Source organism: Mirounga leonina, unplaced genomic scaffold (genome assembly GCF_011800145.1).
Source record: "Mirounga leonina isolate KUSES-001 unplaced genomic scaffold, KU_Mleo_1.0 Mir_126, whole genome shotgun sequence".
NCBI classification, from domain to species: Eukaryota; Metazoa; Chordata; class Mammalia; order Carnivora; family Phocidae; genus Mirounga; species Mirounga leonina.
Window position 1 is genome coordinate 11,225,983 of NW_023270314.1, and position 19,186 is coordinate 11,245,168.

The window sequence follows — 19,186 nt, forward strand, 5'->3', positions numbered from 1 at the left end:
CCCGACGCTCTGCCAGCCTCTCGGGTTCTTAAACTCCTTACCTCCTACTACCTTTCCTCCACCTCCTCTCAGACACCTCCTGTCATGGTGCGCTGCGAAAACCTGGCGTCAAGCCAGTAACTGCACCATCCTCTGAAGTCTCAGTCCCAAGGGCTGTATTCTCTGACCAGCTTATCACTCAGTGACACTTATGTCTCTACTCTAATCATTTCACCCACTGGGATCCCTCCTTCATGAACCTTCCTGCCACTTTTCCACACCTCCTCACCTCCTCACCCCCTACGACTCCCCCTTCCCTTCTTAGCCAGCTTAGATGTCAGGGCCTGTCACTCCAATTACTCCCTTGCAAAGACTAGTCACTCTCTTCCCTTCTCTCCATCTGTGGGACTCACCTGGGAAAACCTCAACTTTGTAAAAATCCAATTCTTCTCCTGCCCCAAGCCTGCACTTAAGTGGCTGAATACTGCTGAGAAAATCATACAAACGTAGTGACTGACCTCACTTAAAGTAATTGAACACAAGTCTCACACGGACACAGCACTGACCAGCAATCCTACCCCTGGTGGACGACTTGCTGGAATGCCACCTCCTCAGAAGATTTCCTGATTACCTGAGCTTATGTAACCCACTCTCCCTTCAGTCTCTTTCCACACAACTATCTGGTTTTATTTTCTTCATAATTAATGACTCTCTGAAGTCATTTTATTTACTTGCTTATCTCTTCATTGTCTTCATTCTTCAGCCAGAAGAGGAGCTGCTTCAGGACAAGGACTCTGCTTGTTCACCACTGAATCCCTAGCCAGGAATGCAGCACCTGGCTCACTTTGAGTGGCTGATTAAATAAAGGAAAGGGACACATGAGGAACTCGTATCCACATACTACCTACCTGGATGACCCTCAAGCAAGTTAACATCCACCAGCCTTCTGATTCTCCTGGGAGGATAAAAATCCCTCACAGGGCTGCTCTGACCTTACACAGAGAAAACAATAACAAGGTAACAACAAGAATAATAATAGCTAACATTAATTGAGCTCTCTGTGCCAGGCATAGCCCTTTACAACCATATTTTGGGATAATACAGTTATCCGCATTTTATAAATAAGGAAACTAAGACCTGAAGAGGTTTACTTCTCCATCAACTGAGAGGCAATAAATGGCAGAACCAGGATTCACATCGAAGATGACTGACTCAGAATCCATGTTCCTAACTAAAATTCTATACCCAGCACATAGTAAATGCTCAATAAAAAACAGTCCTACAATAATAACCACAGGATGTTGCCAGGACACAACGTCTAAAATTCCACCATTAGAGAGCAACCAATCCTACGTTTAGATATGTAAACTTTTTTGACTCATTTGATCAAAACATCTTCATGTCCTATGAAAGCACATGGTGCGCAAGACTCTATAGAGATGTGTGATGACATCAGATCATTTGCTGTTTGTACCTTCCGTGCAAGCCCAGGTTTTATTGGCACAGAAAGAAGAGGGCATAGGGTGCTGGGAGGGTGAGAAAGTGGTGGTCCCAACGTGAAAGAAAAACAAAGAATTGAGAGACTGGCCTGATGCCAAAGATACCCTTTCTGCACAAGACAGCCTTGTCCCGGGTCAGCCCTGACACTGCAGCTTCAGCCTTCTCCACTGCTGGGAGCTGTTCGGAGCTTCTGATGCCTCTCAGGAAGTCAGAGTCATCCACCAGTTAGAGTTGGTTTCACTTTTGGAGAAATAATATGCCAGGACCACCGAATACATTTACCATTCATCTGAGGCTTTCCATCAACTGGCAACACTTTGCTCTGCTTCTGTTTATTCTATTCACTGGAACTTTCCACTTACTGGGCAAGTTTTCCTTCTTCCTATATTTGAACTTGCTGGGTTCTCCAAACCTAGAGTTCAGTCACTCTTTGTGGACTAGAATAGTCTTTTGCACAGTTCTTTCATTCATTTATTCTATTAATATTACTGAGTGTCTACTATATGCATATAGGCACTTTTCTGAGCGACATCACTCTTCTCAACAATTCTGCTTACCTTCCTTGGAAGCTTTTCTAGATCCATCCCATGGGGGCTGGGCACTTGAGTCACTGTTCCAGAGTTCAGCATTTTCCCCATTTTCCTGAACACTTGGCCCCTCCATGGTATCCCTGTACAATTCATGGGCAGCAGATGTTTTTGCCTACCCTACATCCCTACAACTCTCATTTAATAACAGCTACCTAGCAATTTAAATCTTAAGCAGAGAGATGGGGGCAAAAACTATGTGGAAGTTTGTTGACAGCTGCTTCCTAAATGGACCATTCTTCCTCTTAGATCTCAGGAGCCATTGGGTGGTTCCTGCCTGTCCACCACTTCGGGTTCTAGAAGCCACCTGCTCCCCAAACTTCAGTGAGTGTGCTGGAGTTTCAGTGGACCAGTGCCTTTCTTGTGCTTCTCATTGTTATCTGCTCTTACTATGTGGTTTTTCCCACTCCACTCAGTCAGGGCAAGAATCTCCTCTTTTGCTTTTGTGATAAGCCAACAAGTGTTTGAGAACCTACTTCAGGACATGACCAAGAGGAAGAGCTAAATAGGTTCTAAATTCAAGAGACTTCCTTCTTAAAGATTAAATACAATGAACAATTAAATATTCTTCTCAAATCAGTTTTTATAAAGTGTTCTAAAAGCCTGGAAATAAAAGATGAGTTCCTCTGATATCAAGGTAGCCCCCCAAAAATACCCATAAGGAAACAAATTAAGAATGTGAAGTCACAGCTTTCAAAAAAAAAAAAAAATGAAGTAAACAGAAGAATGAGATTTACTGCATTTCATTTGCTTATTCCTTTTTACCCAGAGAGTTGTTTTAAGAATTAAATGAAATAATGAGCGTAAAGTGAATAGCATGGTGCTGGGCACATGGTAAATGTATAATAAATATTGTTATTAATCTGGTTCAAACTTAAGGTGAAATTGATAAAGTGTCCAAGTTAACAAACTTAAAACTTTTCAAGTATTAAAGGATATCTATTTTTAAAGATAAAATCATGACTTTCATACAAATATAAGATGAATACACATCAAAGATTTTACTTAACTACCTAATTTTTTAAAAAAGATTTATTTGTTTGAGAGAGAGTACAAGCAGAGGGAGGGGCCGAGGGAGAGGAGGAGAGAGAGAGGGAAAGAAGCAGATTCCCTGCTGTGCGTGGAGCCTGACATGGGGCTCAATCCTACAACCCCAAGATCACAGCCTGAGCCGAAATCAAGAGTCCGACGCTGAACTGACTGCGCAACTCAGGGGCCACTTAACTACCGAATTAATGAAGGAAGCAGGAAGATGTTACAACTGGCTCAAGGAGAATTCAGACAGCAGACCTAGATCTAGATCTGCAACACATGTATCTATCTATGCCATGGAATGAATTTACAAGTAAATGCAAAACTGGCTTTTACCAGATCTGTTGATTCCCCCTAAAATCAAATTCATTTGCATATCTATAGACAAAATCATTTACATGAATATCAGTTATCTACAATGTACAGAGTTTTAAAATAGCTCTAAGACAATGAAAGGTATAAATCCCACAGAATCTGATAGTCCAGAAGGATGTGATCTAGGCATGGTTTTCTAGGGAAGATGTCCATAATCTTTTTCGTCTGTATCAAAGGCTTTTAAAATTTTTTCTTTATACATGGATCTTAAACAGAAGAGTTTTGCTGAATTAAACTCATTCTCCTCTAGTTAACATAACCTGATTATAACATAATACATTTCAATTATGAAGCGCTTAGATAATAAAGTATAAAGAGGAAAATGAAAATCCCCATATTCCTATCACTAAGAGATAACAACTATTAATACTTGAAGAGTATTCATCCAGTTGTTTCTATATATATGTGTCAGCATGTATGTATATATATTAACTGTTTTCAAATCAGTTTTAACAAACTTTGTTCTGGGAAGTTATATATATATATGTATATATAGATATGTATATATAACATTCAATTGTATATATCAATTTATAACCTACTTTCCCCCTCTATATAGTGAACATTTTTCCTTATCTACATCATTTTTATAGTTATAAAATATTCCGTTATATGGAAAAACCATAATTCATTTAATTAATCCACCACTATTAGAAATTTAGCTTGTAACCAAGTTTTAGTTATTATAAATAAAATAATGTGCTTCTCTTCTGACAACCTTTCTCTTGGCAATGGTACCAGCTTTCTTGAAAAAGCCAAACATGTCACATGGTATCAGTTTCCAGAGGATGTTGGGATCCCTAGAATATCTGATCTTCCTCTGCTTTAATTGGCCTATTGCATCCGTGGAAGACCGGGAATTAGAATTGCCAGCTACCTGAAACCACCCTTTGTTCTTGCCATTTTCCTGACACACATCATAAAGATTTAGGCACATCTGAAGTTTAAAATAAAAACTAAGATCATCATGAGTTTTGACACTCAAGACCATTTAATTGAAAATGATATTGTCAATCCAGATCTTTTTTATTCTATTATTTTTTAAAGATTTTACTTATTTATTTGAGAGAGAGAGTGAGAGAGAAAGAGAACACAAGCGGGGAGGGGCAGAGGCAGAGCAAGAAGCAGACTCCATGCTGAGCAGGGAGCCCAACGTGGCGCTCCATCCCAGGACTCCAAGATCATGACTGGAGCCGAAGGCAGACGCTTAACTGACTGAGCCACCCAGGTGCCCCAATCCAGATACTTAAAAAAAATTTTTTTTATTAAGTAATCTCTATGCCCAATGTGTGGCTCAAAGTCATAACCCTGACATCAAAAGTAGCATGCTCTACCAACTGAGTCAGCCAGGTACCCCAACCCAACATGTTCATAGGGAAAAATGCATTTAAGGCTTAGTTTCTTAGAATGAAGGGCCTGAGGAAACAGAGAAAAATAGCTTTCAGCTAGGTAACAAATAGCCAGAACTTTTCTTGATTTTTCAGACCTTGATTTTTTTTTATATAAGATTGCAGTTAATTAGAACTGATAGGGGCGCCTGGGTGGCGCAGTCGGTTAAGTGGCCAACTCCTGATTTCAGCTCAGGTCATGATCTCAGGGTTGTGAGATCGAGCTCCTTGACAGGCTCCATGCTGGGAATGGAGCCTTCTTAAGATTCTCTCTCTCCCTCTCCCTTGGCCCCTGCCCTCCCTCTCCCTCTCTAAGGAAAAAAAAAAAAAGAAGAAGAGCTGATACATCAACAGGAGCATGACATGCAACAGTTGGCTCTCCTCATTAAGATCTACTTTTGCTGTCCTCATTCTAAGGAATATTTGAGAAAGGAATCACTAGGATCTAAGGGAAGGACTTCAAAGCCCTACAAGCTACCATTTAGAAGAGGTGGTCGTTGGACTGGGCACATGGTAGGTGCTCAATATTTGCTGAATGGCAGAGGTGATAAGAAATTGACAACTAGCTGTGCAGTTTTCAGGGGGAAGGGAATCACTTAAGCTACTGCCTTTATTTTTTTATTTCTAAAAATGAGGAGAAATGACTGATCCCTCATGAAAAGAAAGGCTTCAGGGGTGCCTCGGTGTCTCAGTTGGTTGAGCGTCTGCCTTCAGCTCAGGTCATGATCCCGGGGTCCTGGGATCAAGTCCTGCATTGGGCTCCTTGCTTAGCAGGGAGCCTGCTTCTCCCTCTGCCTGCCGCTCCCCCTGCTTGTGCTCTCTTTCTCACTATCACTCTCTCTGTCAAAGAAAAAAAAAAAAAAAAGAAATCTTAAAAAAAAAAAAAGAAGGCTTCAAATGGAGCAACAGAGTTTGGTTTAAGCTAAGAAAAATACTATTAAAATAATAATCAGATATTTTAGCAAGCTACAGAGAAGACTCGTGGAAACTGTATCCCTAGAGACCCTGAAAATAAGACAAAGAGAGTCTAGGAATCCTATAGGTATAACAGAACTTCCCAAAAACAGAAGGTAGACCAGATTAACTTTTTAGGTCTTCTCCCGCTCTAGAAGGAAATCAAGTGGATTTTATGCTTTTATAAAATGAATTGGTGGTTTCCCTAAAATAAAGCGTATGTAACTGTAGCTTAGAGCTTGCTACCCACTACTAGAATGAAAGTTTCACAGACTATAAAATCAGGCAATAGCAATCAAACTACATTAGTGTGCCTAATGTGTGCAAAACCTGGCCCAGGTTGGCACACTGATTTGGCCACTGTCAGAGACCGAATACCCAATGGGATGGGTCACGACTGAGATAATGTGATAATTCTCTTGGTCTTACATTTCTTCTTGTCACTTCTGGCAAAATCCAAGCCACCGAAACCACCATATTGTATTGATTCCTTCTGATGGTGACCTAGAATCTCACTACTTCTTGGGTATGATCATTCTGCATTTGATACTATTTGGTGTTGGGTCAATTCCATTCAACTTTTTAATATCCAGAATTTGTCAGGCACTCTACTAATCACAAGAAATGCCAAAAGCACTTCTCAATATGCTGCAAACTGCCCTCTGCATTCTGTGAATAAACAGGTCTGCCCTCAATTCTCCTATTTCCTCCTGGGAAATAACTTTCAAATGTGTAAAAGCTATGGTCACAGTTCCCTTCACGTGGACGTCTGACCATGGCTGATGAAACACCAAAGCCGCACTGAGGTCTCTGATGGCAAGTCCTTGCTGACATTTTCAACAGACCCACCATGGGAACATCAACCCCACTAAATATGAGGAGCTTTACTGCCAGTTCAGATTTTTAGAAGGAAAAAAATCTGTATAACCATGTCCTATAGTATGCCTCTCCTTTGGGGAAAAAGTACTTATTGCTGTAATATGCCTGTCCCTTCAAAAACAAATCATTATTCAGTTGCACATTTTTAAAGTGTTGTGAGGGGTGCCTGGGTGGCTCAGTCAGTTAAGTGTCTGCCTTGGGTTCAGGTCCTGATCCCAGGGTCCTGGGATCAAGCCCCGCATCAGGCTCCCTGCTCAGCAGGGAGTCTGCTTCTCCCTCTGCCTCCCCCTGCTTGAGCTTGTGCTCTTTCTCTCTCTCTTAAATAAAAAAAAAAATCTTAAAAAAAAATAAAGTGTTGTGAAAAACAAAAATGTAAAGGGGGAGGAGGTGTTCCTTTGCTGTTTTATATTTAACTATACTCAGAGAAAAACTGTCTTAATAACATCTTACATCTTTCTTGTGCTATATTCAATAACTTTAGAGACAAGACAAACCTGCAATTTTTGAAACATAGGGGATTAGAAGAAATATAATCTAGCACAGGACAGAAACAAACACTAGGAACATAGATATGCTGACCCTGTGATTCTTTTAACAACCAAGCTAGAAGATGGAAATCCTGTGTTCTTTTAAATCACTACCATTGACTGTTGCTACAAACACAGCAAATAAACCTCCACTTCCAATTTTAGGCCAGTTAGTATGATAGCATTTCTTCCAAGGCCAAGTCTAAGTGAATTCCAAAAAGGTGAAACAGTGATCACGAGCAGAGGCATTTCTCAGAAGCAGGAAGTGCATGTTGAAAACTGGCCTCTTACCTTCGAAGAACTGCTGCAGGGCCTCATTTTCCCCTAACATATCCATGGTGCTGGGGTCCTAGTAATACTTCCTCCCAGAACACGGTTTCTCAGAGCTCAGGAAGTAAGTGCTGTCCTCTCGACTTGAAGCCTATGAATGCTCTTGAAAAATCTTCATTTTCTTTTTATTGGAGCGAAGCCTATCTTCTGCCAACAAATTGTGTCCAGAAAGATGGTTAGGTTCTCAAAATGTTTATAAAACCAGAATATGTGACCATGCAGGAAAAAAAAAAATTCATGAAGAGGGAAGTGGTAACAAATCCATCTATCTTACTGTAGGGAACTGTTTCTACTCTGCCTTTCGTCTTTGTTTTAAGGACCTTTGTCCTTAGTGACACATGTAATTACATAAATGGGCAATAAATAGTCTTATCTCTTATTTGTCCTTTTACAACAATATATTTATATCTCCCCCTCTATCAACCAGATCAATTTAGCCATAACCAGGCAAATATAGAGTTTGTGTGTGTGTTTTACCTAGAGAAATCAACATATTCGCTTTTATAGAGATCTTGAATAGTAGATCATTTAAACAGGCTTGTGCTAATGAAAAGTTAGGATTGGTGAAGTATTTCCAAATTTAATCACAGTGAAAACTTAAATTCCTTTGATACACATCTAGTCTATCTCCTCCAGATTTTATTTTCTTTGAAAGTATAAAGTATGAGAAGCCTCTCTAATGAGCAACAAAACTGCATTTGATTCAGTAACTCTTAAAACTGAGTATATACAGTTCATTTTAGCTGGTTTCACTCCTAAATATAAAAGTTTTGCTTTCCTGCTCAACTATTAATTTACTTAATAATAGCCTAAGAATACAATTAGGAAATTAAATTGTCTCTTTTAGTCCCTTCCTTTTCACTTTTCCCCCAACATTTTATCTTGAAAAAGTTTTTAACCTATAGAAAAGCTGCAAGGATAGTACCATGAAATAAATACCCACTTACTCTTCATCCAGATTTACTAATTACCAATATTTTCCCACTTTTGCTTTTTCTCTTTTGCTATATACATTTTTGGCTGAGCCATTTGAAAATAAGTTGCTGACACCTTGACATTTTACCCAGAAATAATTCTGTGTCTCCTCTAACAAATTAGGACATTCTCCCACATAATCACAGTATTACTATACCCAAGAAATGTAATATAAATCTAATACTAATATCTCATTAGTGTTAATCCCACTGTCCCCAAAATATCTTTTATGACTTTTTGTTTTCTTTTTTTTTTTTAAAGATTATATTTATTTATTCATGAGAGACAGAGAGAGAGAGGCAGAGGGAGAAGCAGGCTCCCAAGAAGTAGGGAGCCCAATGCGGGACTCGATCCCAGGACCCTGGGATCATGACCTGAGCCGAAGGCAGACGCTTAACCATCTGAGCCACCCAGGCGCCCATGACTTTTTGTTTTCTGATCAAGGATCTAGTGAATGTTCATGCATTGCCTTTGGTTATGTCTTTTAGAGATATAGAACACTCTTGTCATTTTTAGTTGTGTGGCTTTTTATGACATTGACACTTTTTTAACAATCCAGGCCCATTGTCTTATAGAATGTCCCACAGTCTGGATTTGTCTGATTGCTTCATTATTGTTAAAATTAGTATAGGTGACGTGGTATGCTTCCTAATAAGTATTTTAAAACTCCACACATATAAACTGATCCTTGAAAACAAGCAAGGTGGGTGCCTGGGTGGCTCAGTTGGTTAAGCGACTGCCTTCGGCTCAGGTCATGATCCTGGAGTCCCGGGATCGAGTTCCGCATTGGGCTCCCTGCTCGGCGGGGAGTCTGCTTCTCCCTCTGACCCTCCTCCCTCTCATGCTCTCTGTCTCTCATTCTGTCTCAAATAAATAAATAAAATCTTTAAAAAAAAAAAAAAAAGAAAACAAGCAAGGTAATTCTATATTGGGGCGGGGGAAAAGAGAGAGAGGCTTAAAATCTTACTTTGAAGGTCATATTGGGCCCCAGACCTTCAAGGACAAGTCATTAAGTTGCTTAATGAATTCTTTTTTTTTTTTTTTTTTTTTCAGTTCAACCTGTGTTAAACTCTCTGCTGGGTGCAGGAAAGAAAAAATGAGTAAATAATGGTCCCTGCCCTCCCCAGGTTTAAATGTAGGGCGTGCAAAAAACACAAGGAACTATAACTCAAGGCAGACGCTGATAAGGCCTGGGGAAAACATCTCAAGAGAACAGAGGAAGTATAGATTTATTTAATCTAGGGGGTGTCACTAAGCTGAAATTGGAAGAGACTGAAACAACGTAAGTGTTCACAGAAACAGCTGTGGCGGTGTGGGCCTCGTGGAGAGAAAAGGTGGCAAACAGGTCGGATTTGTACTTCCTGGAGAGCTGCTCTTAGGGTAGAGTGGGTAGATTCTGAATCCTGGGCTACATCTGATTCCAGGCATATTTATACTCTCTGTTGATGATTTCTATTTAGGTAGTGGTCATGCACAAATGTAATTAAATCTAACTTGAAAGAGAGCTGTGTTGGAACGTGTTGGTTAGGGCAGTAACAAAGTTAGACCAGTATTAAAGCCTGAAGATGGTATAGAATCCAAAATTGGCTACTGATTGGATGTGCAGAGCAAGGAAGAGGTCAAATGATATTTTTAAATATATGCCTTTAGGTACAATATGAATTAAGATGCCGAAAACGTGTAGCCCAGGGCTAAATCTAGACTCTAAGTTCCGAGCCATGTTTTCTGGAGGCCGTTGGGAGTAAGTCATCACACTGTATTCACTGCCCAATGGTGATAGAGGATCCTATCCAACAGTTCACCCAAATACCTCACATTCTCAGCAGCAGAGTAATGAGTGAGCAGAAACATAAGAGGGGAAGAAATTAGATTCCAGGTAATGGGCTGAGAAGCAAAGGTTAAAATAGGGTCCCAAGCTCCAATACTTCCCCGGGCCAGGCAGGTAAGTGAGTACAATGGGTCAACATAAGCAAAAACCAAGCATGTAAGTATATCAATAACTGAGAAGTGACCCTTTAGTCTTGGTGTCAGGAAGACAGGGGTGGTGGGGCATAGAGCAAACAGAGGCTACAGGCCCTGCTAAAGGGTGGAAGCCATCCAACAAGTAGAATCACTCAACTTCCTCGAAGAATGTGGATTCAGTGTTGTCAAAATGGCCAATTTTAAAAGCGAAGCTAGAAATGCAAATTTTAATTTTAAATCTCATTTTTAAATGATGCAACTAATTCGTTCAGAAACAAATCAAAGGTAAAAATAAACCAAAACATTGTCAAGGACAAATAGCACATAGGTGAAAACATGATTCAGCCTGCAGGACTGAGATTTGCAACTTCCGGGTGAGAGTCTAACCTATGACCACCAACATGGTTTGAGGAAGGTCAAGAGAATCTAGAAGAAAGTTGTCGGAAGGGCTGGAAAATATATCTGTATTAATTAATGCGTCCAGAACACACAGCTGAAGGCACAATGAGCTGGTTGCAACGGGGGTTTAAGGTTTCTCCCTCTCAGAGAATAAAAAATACCACCCATATTTGCTTGATTATGGTCTTTATGTCTCTAACATCTCCCAATCCTATTGGGCATCCCCATTTTGCACAGATTTGATGGAGATTCATTTCTTGAGCAGTAATCTAATATAGCTGTGGTTTAGACATTTGGGTACTGATGTTTCCTAGATAACTCCAAAAATAAATAGGTAAAATCTGATGATGTCTCTCAAATTGGGAATGTAATGATGGGGACTTTGTCTCTCTCAAGTCTGTCCCTGAGATCTATAGCTCCAGAATTCTCATACCCATACCACAGTCCCGCCTCTTGAAGTTAGATTATATGTGGATTTGTACTTCCTGGAGAGTGGCTCTTAGGGTTTCTATTCTATATTTCAGCAGCTTTGCTCATTTGTGGTATTGTAAATTTTTTTATTTTAGTTTTTAAAAGATGCTGGCTTGGATGAGTGGTAGTAGTGGACATGGAGGGAAGTGGAAGGATTCAAGGTGTTTTGCAGAGTTGATGTGACTTTCTGATGGATTGGATTGGAGGTGGTGGTGACAGAAACCAAGAGCAAGCCCTAGACCGTTGCATAAGCAACTGGGCTAAGTGTCAATGTTGGGTTTGAGATGCCCATTAGAAATCCAAGCAGAGGAGCCAATGGGTAAATGGACACAAGAGCCCAAAGCTAGGCAAGGGATGTCAGGGTTGGAGATGTAGAGTTATATGCAAATGATATGTGGTTTTCAAAGCCAGGGGCTCAGATGAGATGATCTAAAGAATATTTAGATAACGAGAAGGAGGCCCAGGGCAAAACTCTAGGGATTCCAGTATTTAAAAGCTGAGCTAAGAAAGAGCCAGATAGAGTTGTGACCAAAGCTGTCACAGAAAACCTCAAATTCCCCACCATGGCTTACTAAGACCTACATTGTCTGACTCATGCCTCCTTCTCCAGTTTTCTCTTACCAATCTCCCTAACACCAACCTATACACTCGGTCTTTTTACTGTTTTTCAAATATGTCAAGTTTGTTTCTTCCTTAGGGGCTGTCTGCCAGCTTTGAGTTCTCTCGCTGCTTGCCTCCCTTCACAAGCCTGGGTCTGGTCAGAGCCCAGCTTACAAATGTCACCTCCTAATGTGGCCTTTCCTGACCACCCAATCTGGAGTATTCATCCATGCCCCTTCTAGCCCATTACCCCATTTTAAGTATCTCTAGAGCACTTACCTTTTAATGTTAGTCCTTTTGTCCATTTCTCACAGAACTGAGAGCTCCACGAGAAGTGACCTCACCTGTCTTGCTCACTGCTGTATCTCCAGCACCTACAGCAGACCCAATATGTGTGAATGATGAGGAATTCTGTCTAGAAGTTCTGTACAAAAATTAACAGACACTGCTGGGCCCTTATTTGTGTCTATATCAAAGAAACTTAGTTGTCTGATGAGATGGTAACTGTACTGCATTCCATGAAAAAAAATGGAACTATTTTTCTAGCACAAAAGTTAGACACAAATATAAATTCTTCTTTGACCTCTTTGTCTTACACATTGTGTCAAAATTACTGAGGGAAAAACACAACAAAGAAAACCTTTAAAAACAAGTCTCTGAATAAAAGCAGACCCATGTAGGACTCTGGCTGCACAAAACACAAACACACAGAATTCACATGGTCTTGGTGCTAAGTGGGTAGGTGGGCTGCCACTGAAGGGCTGAGCCCCAATGTTCAGAAACCAAACCTTTGTTCTTCCAGTGTAAATTCCGAGTCAAAGGTTGTGGATTGTTCTAGAGCTGAGACAGACGACAGAGAACACTTGATTTGGCCTTCATTGAGGAGGCCGGAGAGGAGTGGTGACCTGCCTAACTGATCAGTTTTGGGAACCACCCCAGGAGAATGCAGTTCTCCTGAGCAACTCCTAATCCAACTTCTCTCCATTAGGCCAGGCTCTCTCCTCAGCTCTGAACTTATTTATAGAAATTCATCAAAAAGTCTTTTTTTTTTTAGAATTGGTAGTCTAGGCAATTAAATTCTGTCTAGAAATACTCTCCTGAGCCGAGATTAATCAGCACACTAATTATTCCATCTCCTTTGCCTTGCCATTTCTGCTAGCTCCTCTGTAGTCAGTCTTCTTTGCAGGCTTTTTCTCTCACTGTCATGGTAACGCAGGGCCCAGTGCCATACTTCTCCATCTCTAAAGTATCCCTAAACTCCTATCTGATCCCACAGCTAAACTACTCCCAAATGTATCACCTAGCCTGACCTTATCATTGAATTTGAACTTGTATATCAATACCTACTTAATATCTCCATTTTGACACTTAATGGGCATCTCAAACTTAACATGTCAAACACTGAGTTCTTGTCTTATTCCATGCATACATAATTTGAACCTATCCCAGATTTCCCCATCTCAATAAATGCAGTAATAGCTCAAGCCAAAAGCTTAGGATTCAGACCCAACTTCTCTCCTTTCCTCTCTCCCAAATCCAAGTCATCAGCAGGTCTTGTTTTACTTTTTGTTTTTGAATGCAGGAGCACTGGACTAATCATAATCCTTGGTTCATAACACACCACCAATGGTTTGTGCATAATTGTCCTCATTCATTTATGTACTTTTCATAACAAGTGAACCTATCATCTAATCCAGGTACTAGAACATCAACAATGACTTACTCTTTGATTTGTTCCTCCCACTTCTCTCCCTTTTCCTCCTCCATACCAGAGGTAACCTATCCTGAACTTTGGGTTTATCACTATTTGGATTTTTAAAAAATAGTTTTGTTCTATATACATATATACACATATATGCTTAAACAATTGTTCAGTTTTAGTTTTTGAACTTTACGAGAAAAGTTCTGTCATAGTCTTCTGAGCATTTTGCTTTTCCTATCTATGTTATATTAAGGTGCTGTGCTCCATGTAGCTGATGTTCACTCATTTTGCCCACCACGTGATAGTCCCTAATGTGAGCACACAACACTTTACCCTCCTGTTGGACATTTGGATTTTTTCCAAAACATTCTTATAGATGCATTCTGGGGCACTTTGTGCAAGTATTTCTCTGAGTATATACCTACAAGCTGAGCTGGTAGGCTGTGGGGAATGTTCAACTTTTCAAATGAATGTTTTTTCACATAGATATACCAATTGACACTTCCACCAGCAATTTATGAGTAATCTTATTAAAATTCTCTGCAACATTTGACTTCATTGGGCTTAATTTTTGCCAGTTGAATTTAACCCTGTCACTGTGGTCTTTGCTTTCCCTGTTAATAATTGAAGACCATTTAATAGTTTATTAGTCCACATGCACTTCCAACTCTGTAGAGACCTGTTCCAGCCATTTCCCATTGTTCTTTTTATTTGTAGAATTTCTGTATATATGGATACTAATCTATCTTTGGTTGAGTTTTGCAAATATCTTCTCATAGCTTGTAGTTTGGCTTTAACACTCCTTTTGACGGGCAGAAGTTCTAAATGAACAATTTATAACATAGCACAACTTACTTCTCTCATGGTCACCTTTTATGGTTTCTTTCAATTTCAGTTTAAGAAGTTCTTAGAAGCAGATTAGGAAGGTATCCACCTGTATTTTCAAAATATATTTCACCTATAATTTCAACTATATTTTCTACATCAGAAGTTCTACAGTTTCAGGACATTTAAACAGAGTTGTTTTTTGTGTATAGTGTAAGGAAAAGATCGTTTCATATATTCCTTTGTCAGCTCCATTTAATGATTAGTCCTGTCATTGACCTACCATGTCTTCTCTGACACCATGAAATTTATAAATATGTGTGGGTCTACTTTGGAGCTCTCTATTCTATCCATTGGCCATTTTCTCTATTTCTGCATTGTGTCACACTTTCTTAAATACTTCAGCTTCATAAAAAGTCCTTCTGGTAGGATGAACCCTTCCTCCTTTCTTGTTCTTCAGAAGTGCCTTGGTCATTCTTCATCCCTAACTTTGCCACATAAATTTTGATCAGTTTGTCAATTCTAGCAGAAATTTTGGGATTCAGTTTGGAGATGCACTAAATCTACACTTTCATTTTTTAAAAAACTATTGTCCTTCTACTCATGAACATAGATCACTCTAGTCCTCTTCAATGTTTTTTTAGTAAAGTTTTATAAATTTCTCTCCCCAGATCTGGCACATCTTTGGTTAGATTACTACGTACTTCAGAATTCTTTTTGCAATTGTTTGGTGTCTGTTTAAAAATCTTATTTTCTAACGGTGGCTGTATATAAAAAGTACAATTCACAAATATATATTGATCCTATATTTAGCCACCTTACTAAACTCTCCAATTATGTCTAATAATTTGATGGAATACTTTATTTTCTATGTAGACAATCATACCATGAGTTTTTTTCCTTCCCAATCACTGTATCTTTATTTTCCTTATCTTGCTGCACTAACATTTACAGTACAATTTTGAACACGAGTACAGTAATCATCTTTGTTCCATTGTTGATTTTAAAGAAAATGCTTCTAACATTTCCCACCTTAGGATGGTGTTTACTGTAAGATTTTTAAAGATACCCTTCATCAAGCTGAAAAGATTACTAAATTTTTTCTGCATCTATTGATCAGATGGTTTTTCACTTTTATTCTGTAAATGTGAATTAGATTTATACATTTTCTAATATACCATTTAAAAAAATTTTTAAATAATCTCTACACCCACTGTGGGGCTCAAACTCATGACCCTGAGGTCAAGCAAGAATCGCATGCTCTACTGAATGGGCCAGCAAGATGCCCCTCTATTATACCATTTTTGCATTCCTGGGATAAATGCCACTTGGTTATGGTGTTACATTGTTTGCTTTTGCATATCTACTCATGACAAAATGGACCTATAATCTTCCTTTCTTGTATTAACTGTCCCAATCTGGTTTTGCTATCAAGGTTATATTGGTTTTTGATGTATGAAACATAGTAGTTCTATTCTCCAGAAGAATACATATAAGATTAGAATAACACATTCTTTAAAGTTTGTTAAAGTACTCTACACCTAGAGTTTTATTTGTGAGAAGATTTTTAACTACGGCTCTCCTTGAATAGTAATAGTACTGCTCAGGTTTCTGATTTCTTTTTAATCAAAATATAACATTTTCTAGGAATTTTGCCCCTTTCCTTAAATTTTCAAACATATTGGGATGTTGTTCTTAATATTCATGTTTAATATCTGTAGTATCTACACTGACATACCCCTTTTCACTCCTGGTATGGGTTATTTGTATATTTTTTCTCCATGATAAAATTGACAGAAATTTTTGTCTACTTTGTTCATCTTTTCAGTCAACATAAAACTTTGTTGAGCCTCTATTGCATCCTTGTTTTCTACTTCTGTAATCTCTTCCTTTTATTTTGTCCTTCTGTAACTTAATTGAACACTTAGCTCATTTAAAAAATATATGACTTAGGGCGCCTGGGTGGCTCAGTTGGTTAAGCGACTGCCTTCGGCTCAGGTCATGATCCTGGAGTCCCGGGATCGAGTCCCACGTCGGGCTCCCTGCTCAGCAGGGAGTCTGCCTCTCTCTCTGACCCTCCCCCCTCTCATGTTCTCTATCTCATTCTCTCTCTCAAATAAATAAATAAAATCTTTAAAAATATATATATATGACTTAAAGCTGTGTAAAACACCCAGTGCTCATCACATCACATGACCTCCTTAATGCCTATCACCTAATTATGCACCTGATAAATTATTGAACACTACATCTGAAACTAATGATGTACTATATGTTGGTTAATTGAATTTAAATAAGACTTAAAGCTACAAAATTTCCCTTGAAGCACTTGCGCTTTTTTTTTAATTGAAGTATAGGTGACATATGAATGTACAACACAGTAATTCGACAATTCCATATATTAAGTATAGTCACTGTCACCAAAGTTATAATATTGACTATATTCTCTATGCTGTACTTTTCATCCCTGTGACTAGTAAGTGAAGTTTGTATTTCATAATCCCCCTCACCTATTTTGTCTGATGCCCACTCCCCTCCTAGCAACCACCAGTTTATTCTCTGTATTTGACTGTTTCTGTTCATTTGTTTTTTAGATTCCACATTTAAGTGAAATCATATGGTATTTGTCTTTCTCAGATTTATTTCACTTAGCATAATACCTGCTAGCTCCAACCATGTTGCTGCAAGTGGCAAGATTTCATTCTTTTTGATGGCTGAGTAATATTCCTGTGTGTGTGCACGTGCCCGCACATGCCACATCTTATCCATTCATCTATTGATGGACACTTGGGCTGCTTCTGTAATTTGGGTATTGTAAAATAATGCGGCAATAAACACAGAGGTGTAGGAGTGCATGTATCTTTTTGAAGTAGCGTTTTCATTTATTTTGGGTAAATACCTGGTAGAGAAATTATTCTGTTTTTCATAGTGGCTGCACCAATTTACATCCCCACCAAGAGTACATGAGGGTTCCCTTTCTCTACATCCTCATCAATACTTATTATAATTTTTGTCTTTTTGATACTAGCCATTCTGACTGGTGTAAAGTACCATTTCATTGTGGTTTTGCTTTCTATTTGCCTGATGATTAGTGATTTGAGCATCTTTTCATGTGTCTGTTGACCATCTCTATGTCTTCTTTGAAAAAAATGTCTATTCAGGACCTCTGCCCATTTTTAATGAGATTAGTTTTTTAATATTGAGTAGTAGGAGTTCTTATATATTTCACATTTGGTATTATTAGTCAGCCCTAGTATTTTTAAATTTCTTCAATTATTACTGTTATTAATTTTCTTACTAAGTCTTCCTGGTGAACTCAATTTTTAGCATTAGATAGCACCCATCTCTATCCCTAATAATGCTTTTGTTTTAATGTCTGTTTTGTCAGATAATAGTGTATGTAACTACACTAGCTTTCTTTTGGTATTTTCCTATCTTTTTTCCAGGCTTTTCTTTCAAACTTTCCATGTCCTTATGCTTTGTGTATAAATATATCATCTCCATATCACACTATTCATTTCTCTACATGGGTCTTTTTTTCTTTGGTCCTTCACATTTAATTGGTATCTCTCTCTCCCATCTAACAAGACTGGAACTTTAATTACCCTCACAATCTCTGGTGTCCTCCCACTGCCACTGTGTTGATACTGTAGAGAATTTTAATTCTAGATTGTTATATACTTTATTTTTTTTTAGCCTTACCTTTCATTTATTCTTTTAAAGTCATCAACAAACTCCATAAGTATCTCTTTTCTTTTCCCCCAAATCTCTTGTAGCATCTCTTGGATTTGTTTCTCTTCATACTTAGGTACTTTCTCCAAAAGTGTTTTTAATTTGCATCTTTGTGTGGAAAATTTTCTGAAGTTTTCAAAGTCTGAAAACATGTTTATTATGCCCTCACATTTGAATAATTATTTATCAGGACATAAAATTCTAGTTTCAAAGTTCTTTTCATGTTCAATTTCAAATTCCTGAGCTGGGCCTGGTAGTGATGGTTTCTACCACACCATACCATTCTCAAATATCCTTTTGTCTGTAGACTCCCACCCATCCTGGTGACTGAATCTTCTACAGGAAAGATTGAACAAATCTTTGAGGATAGAAATGAAAACAATGCCATCTTCAGAAAACTAGGTCTCTCATACAATGCTGCTGTAAAAATAAATTTGTTCAACTTCTGTAGAGGACAATTTGGCAAAGCAGATCAAATATTTTAAGATACACATACCCTGACCTAACAATTTTATTTCTAGGCAAGTCTACATGAAGTAAACAACCCAACAATGTGCAAAGAAGTACGCATAAGGATATTCATCCCAACATTATAGGAAAAAAAATTAAGCTAATTTCCAAACAAATTATATTAACATCCTATAATCAAAACCATGTAGTGATTAAAGACATGTAGAAAAAATATTTAAGTTTAAGAAGAAAGTCTACTTTTTGTTTCAGAAATACGCATATGTAGGTAGAAAATATCTGAAAGCTGGAAGGCTCTTCAGAAATACTAACAGTAGCATTCTCTAGATGGAGAGATTAAGTGCCTTCTGATTTCTTTTTGCCTTCTTTAAATAAAATCCTTCTTTGAAGCCCAATCTACAAAACAGACAAAAATAGAGCCATTCTTGCAGGGGGACAGAGCTGATCCTGTCCGCTTAGCCTTCTTCCTTGCCTCTCAAAGGCTGCTGTGCAGTTTGAAAA

The 19,186-nt window shown here is 38.5% G+C and overlaps 1 protein-coding gene across 1 annotated transcript in view; it reads right to left on the minus strand.

Moving 5' to 3' along the window:
* MYRFL (myelin regulatory factor like) overlaps positions 1 to 19,184 on the minus strand; it is a 123,147-nt gene extending 103,963 nt beyond the window's left edge. The window contains exons 1-3 of the mRNA XM_035002139.1: positions 18,188 to 19,184; positions 12,238 to 12,332; positions 7,513 to 7,698 (exon numbers count right to left, since the gene is read on the minus strand). Of these exons, the coding sequence (XP_034858030.1) occupies positions 7,513 to 7,558 (46 nt within the window). The 5' untranslated portion in view covers positions 7,559 to 7,698; positions 12,238 to 12,332; positions 18,188 to 19,184. The remainder of the gene's footprint in view (positions 1 to 7,512; positions 7,699 to 12,237; positions 12,333 to 18,187) is intronic.
* Between the last annotated feature and the right edge of the window lie 2 nt (positions 19,185 to 19,186).